Source organism: Anomaloglossus baeobatrachus, chromosome 2, assembly GCF_048569485.1.
Source record: "Anomaloglossus baeobatrachus isolate aAnoBae1 chromosome 2, aAnoBae1.hap1, whole genome shotgun sequence".
Taxonomy (NCBI): Eukaryota; Metazoa; Chordata; class Amphibia; order Anura; family Aromobatidae; genus Anomaloglossus; species Anomaloglossus baeobatrachus.
This window is the reverse complement of record NC_134354.1, coordinates 653,516,421-653,535,456: the sequence shown is the minus strand read 5'-3', so window position 1 is coordinate 653,535,456 and position 19,036 is coordinate 653,516,421. Positions and strand designations below refer to the sequence as shown.

The 19,036-nt window shown below is 52.4% G+C and overlaps 1 protein-coding gene across 1 annotated transcript in view; it reads left to right on the top strand.

The window, feature by feature from the left end:
* The window catches only part of PRIM1 (DNA primase subunit 1), a 157,426-nt gene that overhangs the window by 76,207 nt on the left and 62,183 nt on the right, over positions 1-19,036 (top strand). The window contains exons 8-10 of the mRNA XM_075337039.1: positions 10,514-10,602; positions 16,863-16,989; positions 17,169-17,238. Of these exons, the coding sequence (XP_075193154.1) occupies positions 10,514-10,602; positions 16,863-16,989; positions 17,169-17,238 (286 nt within the window). The remainder of the gene's footprint in view (positions 1-10,513; positions 10,603-16,862; positions 16,990-17,168; positions 17,239-19,036) is intronic.

Below are 19,036 nucleotides of genomic sequence, written 5' to 3'. Positions count from 1 at the left end.
TACTTACCGTAAATTCCTTTTTTTCTAGCTCCTATTGGGAGACCAAGCACCCGCCCCTGTTCCCTTCGGGCTGTTGTTCTTTTGTGTACACATGTTGTTCATGTTGAATTGTTCTTGGTTCATGGTTTTCAGTTCTCCGAACATCCTTCGGATTGAATTTACCTTAGACCAATTTATAAGTTTCCTCCTTCCTGCTTTTGCACCAAAACTGAGGAGCCCGTGATGCACGGGGGGGTGTATAGGCAGAGGGGAGGGGTTTACACTTTTAAGTGTAATACTTTGTGTGGCCTCCGGAGGCAGAAGCTATACACCCAATTGTCTGGGTCTCCCAATAGGAGCTAGAAGAAAAGGAATTTACGGTAAGTAAACAAAATTCCCTTCTTCGCTGATCACCCACAGTTTGAAGATATCCTCACAAAGCAAAGGGAGAAGCCTGACAGGCGCTTCGGTAACCGCGGACTACGCACTAGCCGCGGACTACGCAGGGACCGACCTTTTCAGCTCTCACCAAAACCCACTTCGTCATGGCAGCCTAGACCGAAACAGTCCAGAACTAGGAAGACTCGTCCACGACGTTTTCCCCCTCATGACTCCTTCGGCGCCCCGGAAGACACACTCATTGTAGGAGGTCGACTGCGGCTCTTTCAACACATCTGGGCTGCCGCCTCAGACGATAAATGGGTGCAAGTTCTTGTATCTTCCGGTTACCACATAGAATTTCAGACCCAACCCCCGAGTCGGTTCCTTCTCTCAAACCCCCCAAAGACTCAAAAACGACGCAAGGCATTTTTCTTCGGCGCTCCATTGGGAGACCCAGACGATTGGGTGTATAGCTACTGCCTCCGGAGGCCACACAAAGCATTACACTAAAAAGTGTAAGGCCCCTCCCCTTCTGGCTATACACCCCCAGTGGGATCACTGGCTCACCAGTTTTCTGCTTTGTGCGAAGGAGGTCAGACATCCACGCATAGCTCCACTGTTTAGTCAGCAGCAGCTGCTGACTATGTCGGATGGAAGAAAAGTGGGCCCATATGGGGTCCCCAGCATGCTCCCTTCTCACCCCACTTGCGGTTTGTAAGGTTGAGGTACCCATTGCGGGTACGGAGGCTGGAGCCCACATGCTGTTTTCCTTCCCCATCCCCCTTCAGGGCTCTGGGCGAAGTGGGATCTTACCGGTCTCCAGGCACTGAGACCGGGCTCCATCCACAGACCCAGGGAACCTGCTGGATATGGAGCTGAGTATCGTCAGGGACAGGCCCTGCTACATTAAGGTACTCTGTGTCCCCGGGCAAGCGCACACACACACACCAGCATTGCTGGGAGTGTTAGTGCGCCGGGGGCAACAGCGCGGAGCGCTCGTGCTATGATTCACTACAGCTTTGCTGAGTGACTGTATGTATTGGGAACTGCCGCGCCGGCCGTTGCTGGGTGTTTTTGACATTGTGGCGCGGCTGGGACTTGTGGTGCGCCGGGGACTTCCGCGCTGGCCGTGCACATGGACGGCCGCGCTTATTACTCGAGTCCCCGGCTTTGCGGCCTAGTTTTCGTTTCGTTCCCGCCTCCAGCCCTGCCAGTCAGGGGAGAGGCGGGACGCTGTACAGACAGTCAGCGCCGAGGGCTGGAGTCTGCTTTGCATTCTCCAGCCCCCTTCACTGGACACAGTGGGACGCCAGTTTCCCGCTCTTGTCTGGGGCACGCCCACGGCCCGCCCCTCGTCACACGAGCTGGAGAAGGACGCCGGCAGCCATTCCTGCACGCAGTCCGAGCTGGGGAACGGAGACATGCTCTGGGCAACAACACAGGGCTCTGGCGACCACACACCCGCGTTATAGGCGGGCGGTAAGCAGCACCTGAAGTGCTGACCCCACTAAATACCGAAGTGTCCATTTGTATTTTATGCTTGTATGCTATACACTGCACTGTAGGTCGCTATCTTTTGGCTATATGCCCTTCTAGATGGCGAGATAACAGCAGCAAAAACGCAAGGGTGCTAAGGCACAGGTTTTCTAGGCTGCTTGTATTGCATGGCTGAAGTGTTCATTTGTACTTATGCTTGTATGCTATACATTGCACTGTACGGTCGCTACTCTTGGCTATATTCTCCTAGAGGGCTGGACAATAGCAGCAAAAAAGCATGGGTGCCAAGGCACAGGCTTTATAGGCTGCTTGTACTGCATGTGCTGAAGTGTTCATTTGTATATATGCTTGTATGCTATACATTGCACTGTACGGTCGCTACTCTGGGCTATATTCTCCTAGATGGCTGGACAACAGCAGCAAAAAAGCAAGGGTGCCAAGGCACAGGCTTTCTATGCTGCTTGTATTGCATGTGCTGAAGTGTTTATGCTTGTATGCTATACATTGCATAGATGACTAGAATACAGCAGCAAAAAAGCAACACAGGCTTTCTATGCTGTTTTTCCTGCATGTGATACTGTTCCACCTGCAGGTTCCACTGACCCCCATTGTGTGCAATGCTCCCCTGTAGCACTTGGTCAGCCGGGGTCTCTACTAGAGGTGGCCAAAGGAACCACCTGTGAACCCTGTCCAGGGACAGGGACGGAGATTGTCATGGGATGGAGACTTTGCAGTCCAGACAGGCCATGGGCAATCTTGATTAATGCTCCCTGGCCACCCTCATTTGGAACGCACTCAGTGCTCCGGGGGGGTCCCAGGCATTCCAGGGTGAAGGCTCTGACACGGACGGCAGTCCCAGACAGCCTAAGCTAGCTCGCTGGGTGCGACACTCGGCTTCATCACTGGTCAAGGTCCCAGCAGGACGACTCTCTGTATGATGAGGCAGACGTAGCTGTTCAGGGCTTTGGTCCTGACACCGCTCTCAATCCGGATACACCGGATGTTGACGCCATAGTGAATGATCTTATAGCGTCCATCATTGGAATGTTGCATATTTCTCCCTCAGCTCCCCCAGTGGAGGAGTCAGCTTCACAGCAGAAGAAATCCTTTTTCAGTACTCATGCATAGATTGAGTACTTTTTCTGGCCACGCTGACTTCAGAGACGCAGTTCAGAAACACCACGCTTACCAGATAAACGTTTTCTCCAAACGTATTAAGGATGCACGTTATCCCTTTACCCTGACGTGGTAAAGCACTGGACCCAGGGTCCAAAGGTGGATCCCCCAATCTCCAGGCTTGCGGCTAGATCCATAGTTGCAGTGGAGATGGGACTTCACTTAAAGATGCCATTGACAGACAGATAGACCTCTGGTTGAAATCGGTCTGTGTAGCTATCAGCGTGTCGGTTGCTCCGGCATTCGCAGCCGTACGGGCACTCTAACCTATTTCAGCTGGTCTTGCGCAGCTGCTCTTGAGCACATGTACATCTGTGCCGCAGGTGGTGTCCTTAACCTCGCAATGTCTGCATTGCGACTTACCCTAGTAATGCTGTCCTGGGGGGACAGTCGAGGTTGGTCCTTCCCAGGCTCGGGCAAGTCCCAATGGTCCTCGTCTAAAAGGGCTCAAAAGGCTCAGAGGGGCTCAGATTCCGGCCGGGCTCATTCACGCCCAAGGAAGGCAGCAGGAGGAACCGCTACCAAGGCGATCTCCTCATGTATTTCAGCTCTCTCTCTCCGCATCCGCGATTGGTGGCAGAATCTCCCGCTTCTGGGTACATTTAGCTGCCACAGGTCACAGACCGGTGGGTGAGAGACATGGTGTCTCACGTGTACAGGATAGAGCTCTGTTCTCGTCCTCCGGCTCGACTCTTCAGAACTTCCCCCCCCCACCGAGCCGATGCTCTTCTGCAGGCAGAAGGAGTGGTAATCCCGGTTCCTCTTCAGGAACAAGACACGTTTTTTTCCTCCAATCTTATTGGGGTGCCAAAAAAGGGTGGTTTTTTTCCGTTCCGTTCTGGACCTAAAACTGCTCACCAAGCACGTGAAGGCCAGGCGGTTCCGGATGTAACCCTCCGCTCCGTCATTGCCTCAATGTCTCAAGGAGATTTCCTAACATCAATAGACATCAGGATGCTTATCTCCACGTGCCGATTGCTCCAGAGCACCAGCGTTTGCTACGTTTCGTTATTGAAGACGAGCATCTTCAGTGCGTACCACTGCCCTTCGGTCTGGCGACAGCCCTACGGGTTTTCACCAAGTTCAGGGCAGCAGTGGGAGCAGTCCTGCACTCTCAGGGTCACTCTGTGATCCTTACTGGACGATCCACTTGTCAAGGCACCCTCTCAAGAGGCATGCCGACACAGCCTGAACGTGGCGCTGGAGACTCTCCAGAGTTTCGGGTGGATCATCAACTTTTCAAGGTTACATCGGGCACCGACCCAATCGCTGACATATCTGGGCACGGAGTTTCACACTCCCTCAGCGATAGTGAAGCTTCCGCTGGACAAGCAGCGTTCACTACAGTCAGGGGTGCAGTCTCTCCTTCAAGGCCAGTCACACCCCTTAAGACGCCTCATGCAGAGGCAGTCACTTTCGCGCAGTTTCATCTGCGTCCACTTCAATGGGACATGCTTTGCCAATGGGTTGGGGAGTCGACGTCCCTAGAAAGGAACGTTTCCCTTCTCAGACGGTCAAGGACTCTCTTCAGAGGAGTCCATCCTTCAGATCAATGTTCTGGAAATCTGGGCAGTGCATCTTGCCCTGCAAGCCTTCCAGCAGTGGCTGGAAGGAAAACAGATCCGAATTCAGTCGGACAATTCCACAGCGGTGGCAGACATCGCCCACCAAGGCGGAACACGCATCGCCAAGCCTACCAGGCAATCTGGCGGATTCTGATGTGGGTGGGGGACAGAGCATCCACCATATCCGCAGTTCACATCCCGGGCGTAGAAAATTGGAAGCAGACTCCCTCAGTCGCCTGGGCATGGACGCAGGGGAATGGCCTCTGCATCCAGTATGGTGTCAGGAAATCTGTAGCCGCTGGGAGATGCCGGACGTCGACCTAATGGCGTCTCGGCACAACAACAAGGTCCCGATTTTCCTGGCGCGGTCTCACGAGCAAAGAGCTCTGGCGGCAGGCGCCCTAGTTCAGGATTGGTCGCAGTTCCAGCTACCCTATGTGTTTTCTACTCTGGCACTGTTGCCCAGAGTGCTACGCAAGCTCAGCTCCGCTTGCCGCCGCGCCATCCTCGTCGTCCCAGACTGACCGAGGAGGTCGTGGTCCCGGATCTGTGGCATCTCACGGTCGGCCAACCGTGGGCACTCTCAGACCGGCCAGACTTACTGTCCCAAGGGCCGTTCTTTCCACTGAATTCTACGGCCCTGATCCGGCCTGTGCGGCCATCGAGTCCGAGATCCTAGCGTCTTCAGGATTATCTCAAGACGTCATTGTCACCATGAGACGGGCTAGGAAGCCGACGTCTGCCAAAATCTACCACAAGACGTGGCAGTTATTCTTATCTTGGTGCTCTGCTTAGGGAGTGTCTCCCTGGCCATTTGCATTGTCTCCTTTTTCCCCCCTTCCTGCATCTGGATTGGGAAAAGGTTTGTCGCTCGGCTCCCTTAAAGGACAAGTCGCAGCGCTGTCGGTATTCTTTCAGAAGCGCCTAGTACGACTTCCTCAGGTACGCACGTTCCTGCAGGGGGGTTATCACATTGTCCCTCCGTACAAGAGGCCGTCAGACCCATGGGATCTGCACAGGGTATTAATTGCTCTCTAGGAGCCGCCCTTCGAGCCTCTGAGGGATGTTTTCACTTTCTCGACTTTCACAGAAAGTGGCCTTTCTGGTAGCGGTCACGTCTTTTCGGAGAGTGTCCGAACTAGCAGCGCGGTCATCCAAAGCTCCCTTCCTGGTGTTCACCAAGATAAGGTAGAGCTGCGTCCGATCCCAGAGTTTCTCCCTAAGGTGGTATTCCCTTTTTATCACAATCAGGATATCTCCTTACCTTCCTTTTATCCATTTCATCGATATGTAATGGCTTTGCATTGTTGGATCTGGTGCAGAGCACCCAGAATCTACATTCCCGCACGGCGCTCCTGCGCCGCTCGGTTGCACTCTTTGTTCTTGTCACTGGTCAGCGCAAGGGATCGCAGGCTGCAACATCCACCCTGGCTCAATGGATCAAGGAACCAATCCTTGAAGCCTACCGTTCTACTGGGCTTCCGGTTCCATCAGGGCTGAAGGCCCATTCTCCCAGAGCCGTGGATGCGTCCTGGGCATTACGGCACCAGGCTACGGCTCAACAGGTGTGCCAGGCAGCTACCTGGTTGAGTCTGCACACTTTCACCAAACATTATCAGGTGCATACCTATGCTTCGGCGGACGCCAGCCTAGGTAGAAGAGTCCTGCAAGCGGCAGTTGCCTCCCCGTAGGGGAAGGCTGTCTTGCAGCTCTAACATGAGGTATTTCTTTACCCACCCAGGGACAGCTTTTGGACGTCCCAATCGTCTGGGTCTCCCAATGGAGCGCCGAAGAAGAAGGGAATTTTGTTACTTACCGTAAATTCCTTTTCTTCTAGCTCCTATTGGGAGACCCAGCACCCGCCCTGTTGTCCTTCGGGATTTTTGGTTGTTTTCGGGTACACATGTTGTTCATGTTAAATGGTTTTCAGTTCTCCGATGTTACTTCGGAGTGAATTTGTTTAAACCAGTTATTGGCTTTCCTCCTTCTTGCTTTTGCACTAAAACTGGTGAGCCAGTGATCCCACTGGGGGTGTATAGCCAGAAGGGGAGGGGCCTTACACTTTTTAGTGTAATGCTTTGTGTGGCCTCCGGAGGCAGTAGCTATACACCCAATCGTCTGGGTCTCCCAATAGGAGCTAGAAGAAAAGGAATTTACGGTAAGTAACAAAATTCCCTTCTCAGCAATCCACTTGCTCCAAACAGCAGAAGTGATAATACCCGTCCCTGACGACGAGAAGTTCAGGGGTTTTTATTCCAACCTCTTTCTGGTCCCCAAAAAGGATGGGCCAGTTCAAACCATCCTGGACCTCAAACACCTGAACAAACATGTGCATGTACCGAGATTCAGAATGGAGTCCCTAAGGTCCATTATTGCATCCATGGTCGAAGGGAAATTCCTCGCCTCCATAGATATCAAGGACGCGTACCTGCACATATCCATCTCCCCAAATCACCAAAAGTTCCTCCGCTTCGCAGTTCAGGACTCCCATTTTCAATTCGTAGCTCTACCCTTTGGCCTTGCCACCGCGCCAAGGGTCTTCACCAAAGTCATGACGGCCGCCATGAGCGTCCTTCACGCCAGGGGAGCAGTCGTTCTTCTTTACTTGGACGACCTCCTCATCAAGGCCCCCTCCTTCTGCGACTGCTCAACCAGCATACAGATCACCGTGGACACCCTATCCCGCTTAGGGTGGCTACTGAATCTAGACAAATCATCCCCGGTCCCAGCACGATCCATCACCTTCCTGGGCATATCCCTGGACACCCGTCGGGGCTTGATCTATCTCCCTCAGGACAAGGCGTTCGCTCTTCGACAAGCGGTACGCTGCCTTCTACGTCCTCCATCTCGCTCCATTCGATTCAGCATGAAGGTGCTCGGCAGGATGGTGACGGTTATGGAGGCAGTACCTTTTGCTCAACTGCACCTCTGCCCACTGCAGCTAGCCATTCTAGCTGCCTGGGACAAGAGCCCCTTCTCCCTGGACAAACATCTTCACCTGACGCCTTCAGTCAGGTATGCACTCCGCTGGTGGCTTCGGCCCTCATCCTTATCGAAGGGGAGATCTTTTCTCCCAGTGAACTGGCTTGTCCTGACCACGGACGCCAGCCTCCTCGGCTGGGGAACAGTGTACCGGCACCACACTGCTCAAGGACGTTGGACGCCCCAGGAGTCTTCCCTACCCATAAACATCCTGGAAATCCGCGCGATCTTCCTCACTCTCTGGGCGTTCCGCCCTCTGCTAGCGGGTCGTCAGATTCGAGTCCAATCGGACAATGCGACAGCTGTAGCCAATATCGGCAAGGGGGCACCCGCAGCAAAGCGACTTATCTCGAGGCCCACAAGATCCTCAGCTGGGTCGAATCGACTGAGTCAGTGATATCAGCGGTACACATACCGGGAGTAGAGAACTGGGCAGCAGACTTTCTAAGTCGCCAAGGCTTGGCCACCGGAGAGTGGTCTCTCCACCCAGAAGTGTTCATACACATCTGCACTCGCTGGGGTACAACAGACGTGGATCTAATGGACTCAAGGTTGAACGCAAAGGTACCCGCGTTCATAGTCAGGTCACGCGACCCGCAGTCCATCGGCGTGGATGCTCTAGTCTGCTCCTGGCACCACTTCCGCCTGCCTTACATATTTCCACCTCTACCCCTGCTGCCGCGAGTAATCAGGAAGATCAAGGCAGAGGGAGTCCCGGTGATACTGATAGCACCGGACTGGCCCAGGCGCGCATGGTACGCCGAATTAGTACAAATGCTCGCAAACATACCATGGCGCCTTCCAGACATCCCAGACTTGCTGACCCAAGGGCCCAAATCCCATCAGAACTCCAGAGCCCTGAAGCTGACGGCATGGCCATTGAGACCTGGGTATTAACAAGAGCGGGATTCTCCCCCGCGGCTATCTCCACCATGATCAGCGCCCGAAAGCCTGCTTCATCCCGCATTTACCACCGTACGTGGGAAATCTTCTTTTCATGGTGCAGGGAAACTAACGGCCAGCCTATGCCTCTGGCTATCCCAAAAATTCTCGACTTTCTGCAGTCTGGCTTGCAAGCGGGGTTGGCTCTCAGTTCCCTTAAAGGGCAGGTCTCAGCGCTCTCAATCTTCTAGCAATGCCGCCTGGCTCAAAAACCGCAAGTCAAGACCTTCCTCCAGGGCGTTTCCCATCTAGTTCCCCCGTACAAACGGCCGCTGGACCCATGAGACCTCAATCTCGTTCTGGACTGTCTCCAGAGGTCTCCCTTTTGACCCTCTCAAGGAATCCTCCCTTGCTCTTCTGTCCTGGAAGGTAACATTCCTGGTGGCAATTACGTCCATCAGACGGGTTTCGGAGCTGGCAGCACTCTTGCCGCGAGCCTTTTCTGATCTTTCACCAGGACAAGGTGGTTCTGCGCCCCCTTCCGGATTTTCTTCCAAAGGTTCCTACCCCATTTCATTTGAACGAGGACATTGTTCTGCCTTCCTTCTGTCCACACCCAGTTCATAGGGTGGAAAGGACTCTGCATTCGTTAGACCTCGTCAGAGCTCTCAGATATTACATATCCAGGACAGCCCCCTTTAGGAAAACTGACTCTTTGTTCGTCATTCCTGAGGGGCCTAAGAAGGGACAGGCAGCTTCAAAGGCAACTCTGGCTCGCTGGATTCGCTCTGCGATCCAGGAAGTCTACCTCTTGCAGCTCAAGCCCATTCCTAGTGGGCTGCGGGCTCATTCCGCGCGAGCAATTGGCGCTTCGTGGGCCATTCGGCATCAGGCTTCAGTGGAACAGGTGTGTAAGGCTGCGACCTGGTCTAGCCTACATACTTTTTTCAAAGCATTACAGAGTCCATACCCAGGTTTCAGCTGAGGCAAATCTGGGTAGGCAAATTCTGCAAACGGCAGTAGAGCACCTCTCTCAGTAGGCGCTCCAGGCTGTCTGGGACTGGTTCCTAGTCCTTGGGTTGTGTTGTCTTCTTTTATTTTTCCCACCCATGGACTGCTTTAGGACGTCCCATGGTCCTGTGTCCCCCAATGAGGCGTCAGAGACAAACGGATTTTTGTGTACTCACCGTAAAATCGTTTTCTCTTAGCCATCATTGGGGGACACAGCACCCACCCTGTTGGGCCTTGGTTCTCAGTACCTTATTTGGTTATAACTCTTTTTTTTTCTCATGTTCTTCCGTTGAGAAGTTTTTACTATTATTTTTTTTTTTTTCTCCTACTGCTTGTGTACTAAAACTGAGGTTGCCTGGCCCAGCCAGGGGTTGTATACTGCAGAGGAGGAGCTAATGCTTTTTGCATCTACTTAGCGTCCTCCTCCAGCATAACACCCATGGTCCTGTGTCCCCCAATGATGGCTAAGAGAAAACGATTTTATGGTGAGTACACAAAGATCCGTTTTTTTTTTTTTTATTCCTTTTTTTTTTTAATTTTTCAGGCCATTACATAGTAAAATTAATGGTATCTATAAAACCATAGCTTGCCTGTTAAAAACAAGCTCTCATATGTCTGAAAATGGAAAAAATAAGTTATGCCCTTGGAGGAAGGAGAGGCAAAATAGGTTAAAAAAAAATAATCATTTGCCATGGTGGAGATGGGGAAGATGTGGTCTCATCACAGACATTGGTGCCATATTACTCTGGCCATAGCTATGTATTCCTGCCAGTCAGTAAATCAGAGTTGTAGTGGATCTTAGAAAAAGGTGATGTGACAAAATGACTTATTGCAGGGAAAATTCAATACAGAACATGTGCAATGTGCCAATACCATAACTCTGCCGCCCGGATCAGTAGATCTAGTTATGTAGTGATTTGCAGAATAAAACCCTTTCCATTGCTTTCAGGAGATTCTCCAACTAATACAATATAATCTCTTCTACTATTGATGATTTAGTAATCTGATGTAAGGCTTTTCTCCTTAATTTCAATAACCACGAGCGCGAGAGAATCTGCTGCATGACTTCCAGAAAGCCCGATCCTCTGTAGATCGCTGGGAGAAGTTAAAGAAAACTGTACCTGGATTGGTAAGTAATCCTACGGTTTCTGGGGGTAGGGACAAAACGGAGGAAAAGGCTGATCTTCTGCCCTGTATTTTTTGTTTTCTATTGTGAACAAGGTACAACTAGGATATGTATCTAATAATAATTAATTTTCTTTTTGTTTGGATTCAGGTAAATCTTGTGGATTCATTTTTCTTCGGCGCTCCATTGGGAGACCCAGACGATTGGGTGTATAGCTACTGCCTCCGGAGGCCACACAAAGCATTACACTAAAAAGTGTAAGGCCCCTCCCCTTCTGGCTATACACCCCCCGTGGGATCACGGGCTGCTCAGTTTTCAAGCTTTGTGCGAAGGAGGTCAGACATCCACGCATAGCTCCACTGTTTAGTCAGCAGTAGCTGCTGACTATATCGGATGGAAGAAAAGAGGGCCCATATAGGGCCCCCAGCATGCTCCCTTCTCACCCCATTCCTATTGGCGGTGTTTGTTAAGGTTGAGGTACCCATTGCGGGTACGGAGGCTGGAGCCCACATGCTGCTTTCCTTCCCCATCCCCCTGAGGGGCTCTGAGGAAGTGGGATCTTACCGGCCCCCAAGCCCTGAGGCCGGGCTCCATCCACAAACCCATGGAACCTGCTGGATACGGAGCGAGGTACCGTTCAGGGACAAGGCCCTGCAACATTCAGGTACTCTGTGTCCCCGTATGGACAGGCCGCGCACACTCCAGACTTGCTGGGTGTGCTAGTGCGCCGGGGACAGTAGCGCTGCGCGCTGGGGTTACAGTCACTGCAGCTTCTCTGAGGGACTTTATGTGTTGGGGACCGCCGCGCCGGCCGCCCCTGGAGCGGCGGCACGGCTGAGACTTGTGGTGCGCCGGGGACTTCGCGCCGACCGGACGGCGGCGCTTATAAATCTAGTCCCCGGTTTTTGCGGCCTAGCTCCGCTTCGTTCCCGCCCCCACCCTGTCAATCAGGGAAGGGGAGAGACGCTGTACGATAGTCAGCGCCGAGGGCTGGAGTCTTATTTACATACTCCAGCCCTCTCACTGGGCACAGTGGGACGCAAGTTTCCCGCTTTTCGTCTGAACACACCCAGGGCCCGCCCCTCTCCACAGGACGCCGGCAGCCATTCCTGCATGCAGTCTGGCTGGGGAACGGACACAGGCTCTGGGAAACCCAGACAAGGGATTCGGGCGACCACACACCCGCGTTAAGCGGGCGGTAAGCAGCACATTAGTGCTGGCCCCACTAGTGCCACAGTGTTATATTGGTGTACTTTTTTCTCTGTACCATATATATATATATTTTGCACTGTAAGGTCGCTTCTTGGCTGTATACCCTATATTGCTCTGAGGAGACAACAACATGTCATCCGCAAAACGCAAGGGTGCCAAGACAAAGGCTGTATACGCTGCTTGTGCTGCTTGTGGGGCTGATCTACCGGCAGGTTCCAATGACCCCCATTGTGTGCAATGTTCGGTCCCTGTGCCACTTCGTCAGCCGGAGTCTATGGTGGTAGTGGCCCAGGCAGAGTCACCGGTGAACCCTGTTCCGGTGACGGGGACAGAGTTTGCAGTTTTTGCTGACAAGATGTCTGTGACTATGACAAAAATCCTAGAGACCTTGCAGGCCAGGCCAGTTACTCAGACCATGGACACTGCTGTGTCAATGTTCCCCGGTCCCCCTCAGTTGGAGCTAATCCGTGCTTCTAGGGGGTCCCAGGCATCTCAGGCTGAAGGCTCTGACTCGGATGACAGTCCCAGGCAGCCTAAGCGAGCTCGCTGGGAGAGACCCTCCACGTCATCACGCTGGTCAGGGTCTCAGCGAGACGAGTCTCTGTATGATGAGACAGAGGAGGGTGGTCAGGAGTCTAATCCTGAGACCGCTCTCAATCTGGATACTCCTGATGGTGACGCCATAGTAAATGACCTTATAGCGGCCATCAATAGACTGTTGGATATTTCTCCCCCAGCCCCTTCAGTAGAAGAGGCAGCTGCACAGCAGGAGAAGTTCCATTTCAGGTATCCCAAGCGTAAACTGAGTACTTTTCTGGACCACGCTGACTTCAGAGAATCAGTCCAGAAACACCATGCTTATCCAGACAAGCGTTTCTCCAAACGTCTTAAGGATACACGTTATCCCTTTCCCCCTGACGTGGTCAAACGCTGGACCCAGTGTCCAAAGGTGGATCCCCCAATCTCCAGGCTTGCGGCTAGATCCATAGTTGCAGTGGAGGATGGGGCTTCACTTAAAGATGCCAACGACAGACAGATGGACCTTTGGTTGAAATCTGTCTATGAAGCTATCGGCGCGTCGTTTGCTCCAGCATTCGCAGCCGTGTGGGCACTCCAAGCTATTTCAGCTGGTCTGGCGCAGGTGGACTCTGTCATACGTCCATCAGTGCCGCACGTGGCGTCCTTGACCTCGCAAATGTCTGCGTTTGCGACTTACGCTATCAACGCTGTCCTGGACTCTACGAGCCGTACCTCAATGGCGTCCGCCAACTCTGTGGTTTTGCGCAGAGCCTTGTGGTTAAAGGAATGGAAAGCGGATTCTGCTTCCAAAAAATGTTTAACCAGCTTGCCATTATCTGTAGACAGACTGTTTGGTGAGCAATTGGCGGAAATCATTAAACAGTCCAAGGGTAAAGACTCCTCCTTACCCCAGCCCAGAGCAAGCAAACCTCAACAGAGGAGGTGGCAGTCGAGGTTTCGGTCCTTTCGAGGCTCGGGCAAGGCCCAATTCTCCTCGTCCAAAGGGACTCAGAAGGAGCAAAGGAGCTCAGATTCCTGGCGGGCTCACTCACGCCCCAAGAAAGCAACCGGAGGAACCGCTTCCAAGGCGGCTGCCTCATGACTTTCGGCCTCCTCCCTCCGCATCCTCGGTCGGTGGCAGGCTCTCCCGCTTTGGCGACATTTGGCTGCCACAGGTCAAGGACCGGTGGGTAACAGACATTTTGTCTCACGGGTACAGGATAGAGTTCAGTTCTCGTCCTCCGCCTCGGTTCTTCAGAACTTCCCCACATCCCGACCGAGCAGATGCCCTTCTGCAGGCGGTGGGCTCTCTAAGAGCAGAAGGAGTGGTGATCCCTGTTCCTCTTCAGGAACAAGGGCAAGGTTTTTACTCCAATCTCTTTGTGGTTCCAAAAAAGGACGGCTCGTTCCGTCCTGTTCTGGACCTAAAACTGCTCAACAAGCAGGTGAACGCCAGGCGGTTCCGGATGGAATCCCTCCGCTCCGTCATTGCCTCAATGTCTCAAGGAGATTTCCTTGCATCAATAGACATCAAAGATGCTTATCTCCACGTGCCGATTGCTACAGAACACCAACGTTTTCTACGTTTCGTGATAGGGGACGACCATCTTCAGTTCGTAGCTCTGCCATTTGGTCTGGCGACAGCCCCACGGGTTTTCACCAAGGTCATGGCGGCAGTGGTAGCAGTCTTGCACTCTCAGGGACACTCGGTGATCCCTTACTTGGACGATCTACTTGTCAAAGCACCCTCTCAAGAGGCATGCCAACTCAGCCTGAATGTTGCGCTGGAGACTCTCCAGACTTTCGGGTGGATCATCAACTTTTCAAAGTCAAATCTGTCACCGACTCAATCACTAACGTATCTTGGCATGGAGTTTCATACTCTCTCAGCGATAGTGAAGCTTCCGCTGGACAAGCAGCGGTCACTACAGACAGGGGTGCAGTCTCTCCTTCATGGTCAGTCGCACCCCTTAAGGCGCCTCATGCACTTCCTAGGGAAGATGGTGGCAGCAATGGAGGCAGTCCCGTTTGCGCAGTTTCATCTGCGCCCACTTCAATGGGACATTCTCCGCCAATGGGACGGGAAGTCAACTTCCCTGGACAGGAAAGTCTCCCTTTCCCAGATGGCCAAGGACTCTCTGCAATGGTGGCTTCTTCCCACCTCATTATCACAGGGAAGATCCTTCCTACCCCCATCCTGGGCGGTGGTCACGACAGACGCGAGTCTGTCAGGGTGGGGAGCAGTTTTTCTCCACCACAGGGCTCAGGGTACGTTGACTCAGCAGGAGTCCACCCTTCAGATCAATGTTCTGGAAATCAGGGCAGTGTATCTGGCCCTACTAGCCTTCCGGCAGTGGCTGGAAGGGAAGCAGATCCGAATTCAGTCGGACAACTCCACAGCGGTGGCATACATCAACCACCAAGGAGGGACACGCAGTCGGCAAGCCTTCCAGGAAGTCCGGCGGATTCTAATGTGGGTGGAAGACACGGCATCCACCATATCCGCAGTTCACATCCCGGGCGTAGAAAACTGGGAAGCAGACTTCCTCAGTCGCCAGGGTATGGACGCAGGGGAATGGTCCCTTCACCCGGACGTGTTTCAGGAAATCTGTCGCCGCTGGGGGGTGCCGGACGTCGACCTAATGGCGTCCCGGCACAACAACAAGGTCCCGGCCTTCATGGCGCGGTCTCGCGATCAAAGAGCTCTGGCGGCAGACGCCTTAGTGCAAGATTGGTCGCAGTTCCGGCTCCCTTATGTGTTTCCACCTCTGGCACTCTTGCCCAGAGTGCTACGCAAGATCAGATCCGATTGCAGCCGCGTCATACTCGTCGCTCCAGACTGGCCGAGGAGGTCGTGGTACCCGGATCTGTGGCATCTCACGGTCGGCCAACCGTGGACACTACCAGACCGACCAGACTTATTGTCCCAAGGGCCGTTTTTCCATCGGAATTCTGCGGCCCTGAACCTGACTGTGTGGCCATTGAGTCCTGGATCCTAGCGTCTTCAGGATTATCCCAAGGGGTCGTTGCCACCATGAGACAGGCTAGGAAGTCCACTTCTGCTAAGATCTACCACAGAACGTGGAGGATTTTCTTATCCTGGTGCTCTGCACAAGGAGTATCCCCCTGGCCATTCGCGTTACCTACTTTTCTTTCCTTCCTGCAATCTGGGTTGGAAAAGGGCTTGTCGCTCGGCTCCCTTAAAGGGCAAGTCTCGGCACTATCCGTGTTTTTTCAGAAGCGTCTAGCACGACTTTCTCAGGTGCGCACGTTCCTGCAGGGGGTTTGTCATATCGTCCCTCCGTACAGACGGCCGTTAGATCCATGGGATCTAAACAGGGTACTAGTTGCTCTCCAGAAGACGCCTTTCGAGCCTCTGAAGGATGTTTCACTTTCACGACTCTCACAGAAAGTGGCCTTTCTGGTAGCGGTCACGTCTCTTCGGAGAGTGTCTGAGCTAGCAGCGCTGTCATCCAAGGCTCCATTCCTGGTGTTCCACCAGGACAAGGTAGTGCTGCGCCCCATTCAGGAGTTTCTCCCTAAGGTGGTATCCTCTTTTCATCTTAATCAGGATATTTCCTTACCTTCCTTTTATCCTCATCCAGTTCATCGGTATGAAAAGGATTTGCATTTGCTAGATCTGGTGAGAGCACTCAGAATCTACATTTCCCGCACGGCGCCCCTGCGCCGCTCGGATGCACTCTTTGTCCTTGTCGCTGGTAAGCGCAAAGGGTCGCAGGCTTCCAAAGCCACCCTGGCTCGATGGATCAAAGAACCAATTCTTGAAGCCTACCGTTCTGCTGGGCTTCCGGTTCCATCAGGGCTGAAGGCCCACTCAACCAGAGCCGTGGGTGCGTCCTGGGCATTACGACACCAGGCTACGGCTCAACAGGTGTGCCAGGCAGCTACCTGGTCGAGTCTGCACACTTTCACCAAACATTATCAGGTGCATACCTATGCTTCGGCGGACGCCAGCCTAGGTAGAAGAGTCCTGCAGGCGGCAGTTGCCTCCCCGTAGGGGAGGGCTGTCTTTGCAGCTCTAACATGAGGTATTTCTTTACCCACCCAGGGACTGCTTTTGGACGTCCCAATCGTCTGGGTCTCCCAATGGAGCGCCGAAGAAGAAGGGAATTTTGTTACTTACCGTAAATTCCTTTTCTTCTAGCTCCTATTGGGAGACCCAGCACCCGCCCTGTTGTCCTTCGGGATTTTTGGTTGTTTTCGGGTACACATGTTGTTCATGTTGAACGGTTTTCAGTTCTCCGATGTTACTTCGGAGTGAATTTGTTTGAACCAGTTATTGGCTTTCCTCCTTCTTGCTTTAGCACTAAAACTGAGCAGCCCGTGATCCCACGGGGGGTGTATAGCCAGAAGGGGAGGGGCCTTACACTTTTTAGTGTAATGCTTTGTGTGGCCTCCGGAGGCAGTAGCTATACACCCAATCGTCTGGGTCTCCCAATAGGAGCTAGAAGAAAAGGAATTTACGGTAAGTAACAAAATTCCCTTCTTTTCTGTGTTTAATTCCTGTCTAGGATAAAAGAGGTGCAAATTCAGTGAAGGAAATTATGTTACAATATTGCTATCCCCGCTTGGATGTTAATGTCAGCAAAGGAGTAAACCATTTGCTAAAAAGTCCCTTCAGTGTCCACCCCAAAACCGGTGAGTGCACAGAGTTCACAAATACATGTAGATATGGTTTTTGGTTTTTCATTTTTGTTTTTTTTTTCTGCCTTCCTATTGCACATAGGATTTGAACCCGGTCTATAGAACCCTGAGATGAAGTGATAAAGTTGTAATTTTACGCGTAATTTTCCTTAAATTGTACTGTCTTATTTTAGGTAGAATTTCCGTTCCAATCGATGTGAAGAAGTTGGACAGTTTTGATCCTTTTGCAGTCCCAACAATAAGGTAACCTTAAAAAACAGACAACGCTCACTTTTAACATATTGAAAACTTAGAGTACCTGTCAGCTGATACTTGCTGCCCAATTCATGGGTGCATGTGCCAGGCATTGGCTGTATTATCTCAGCCAGGTAAGTTTGACTCTGAAACGCTGTGAGTGTAGGCAGAGACCTGTCGGTCCAGGACAGCGGATGGGAATGAGCCGCTGGGGACCCGCATGTCCGACTAGTCTGCGGCGCGGTCTTCGTCCCCAGCGGCTTTTATATTATTTTTCTCTGAAACGCCACAATGGTTCAGTCAAGCATACCTGGCTGAGATAATACAAACAGTGCCTGACAGGTCTACTTTATATTGTAATATTCTAGTTTGACAACACTGCCCATCAGTAATTTACCAGAGTGGCACAGTTTTTTGTTGTTTTTTTTTAGGTTTTTTTTTTGGGGCGTGGATTAGAGGGTCTCCAAGGCTGTATTAAAATTACAATACCTTCCCTATGCTATAAGAAAAAAGAAAAGCTTAGACCCATTAATGATGTAATATACTGCAATTCCATGCAGTGCTAGTATATGTCATCAACCATGTTAATCTGTGGGAAGTCTTAACACAAGAACCACTGCTGTTTACCTGCAACACTACTCGAGTACAAACTAATGCAGGAGCAGAAGAGAATTGTAAGGCCGGGGCCACACGGGGCACTACTGCGATCCTCACATGACACTCGGCTCACGCTGTCAGCCCAGCGGGAGCCGAGTGTCATGCGAGTGTCACTGCGACTGAGGTGCGATCGGACCACAGCTGCGGAGGGGCGGGCCAGCGCTGCAGAGGAAAGGGAGGGATTTATCTCCCTCTCTCCTCCATTGCCGGCTATTGCCATTCTCGCCCTGCACTTGCGGTACACCGGTGTAATGCGAGTGCAGTGCGATGTTGCTCTCGCCCCATAGACTTAAATGGGTGCGAGAGAAACAAGGATCGCATTACACCCACAGCATGCTGCGACTGTTTTCTCGGTCCAATTAGAGCTGAGAAAATAATCGCTCATGGGTGTTGGCACACAGGCTAATATTGGTCCGAGTGGAATGCGATGTTTTATCGCAGTCCACTCACTCCGATTTTCATGCCGTGTGTCTTAGGCCTTAAGACAAGTATTTCTCTGACGCCTCATTGGGGGACACAGGACCATGGGTGTTATGCTGCCTATCCATAGGAGGACACTAAGTAGATACAAAAGACATTAGCTCCTCCTCTGCAGTATACACCCCCTGGCCGGGCAAGGCAACCTCAGTTTTAGCTTAGTGTCTGTAGGAGGCACATCCTTTCAAGGTTTTGTTATTTTTTGAGGGCGACGGTTTCCCTTAGGGACCGATCTCCCAATACCATCAACGGGCGGGAACGCGGAGTGTTGCCTCCACGTACCCCCTCCTGCGACGCTGGATCCTGGGCTGCCTTTTACTGTACGACGGGTCCCACAGACACCGATTTTCCACGGCCCAGGGCAGAGGCACAATTCCTCAGCCCCTCTTTGCAGGCTCTGAGTTGCACCTGTGTGGCCGGACACAGCAAGCTGACTCTGCTATTCCACTGCCTGGACTGAGGCAGTGTTAAGGTGAGATCCCCCCTTACTGGTTTCCCATACAAAGGGAGAAAGACGGTGCAGGGAAGGCTCCCAGGACTACTGAATTTACAGTCTTTATTCCCACTAGCTGCGTGCTGGCTGGAGGAGGGGAAAGTCCCTTGCTGATTGCAGGGAATCCTGCAGAGATAATGTACCGGTGGCGGGGGGAGGGCTCCCAGGGCTCATGAACTC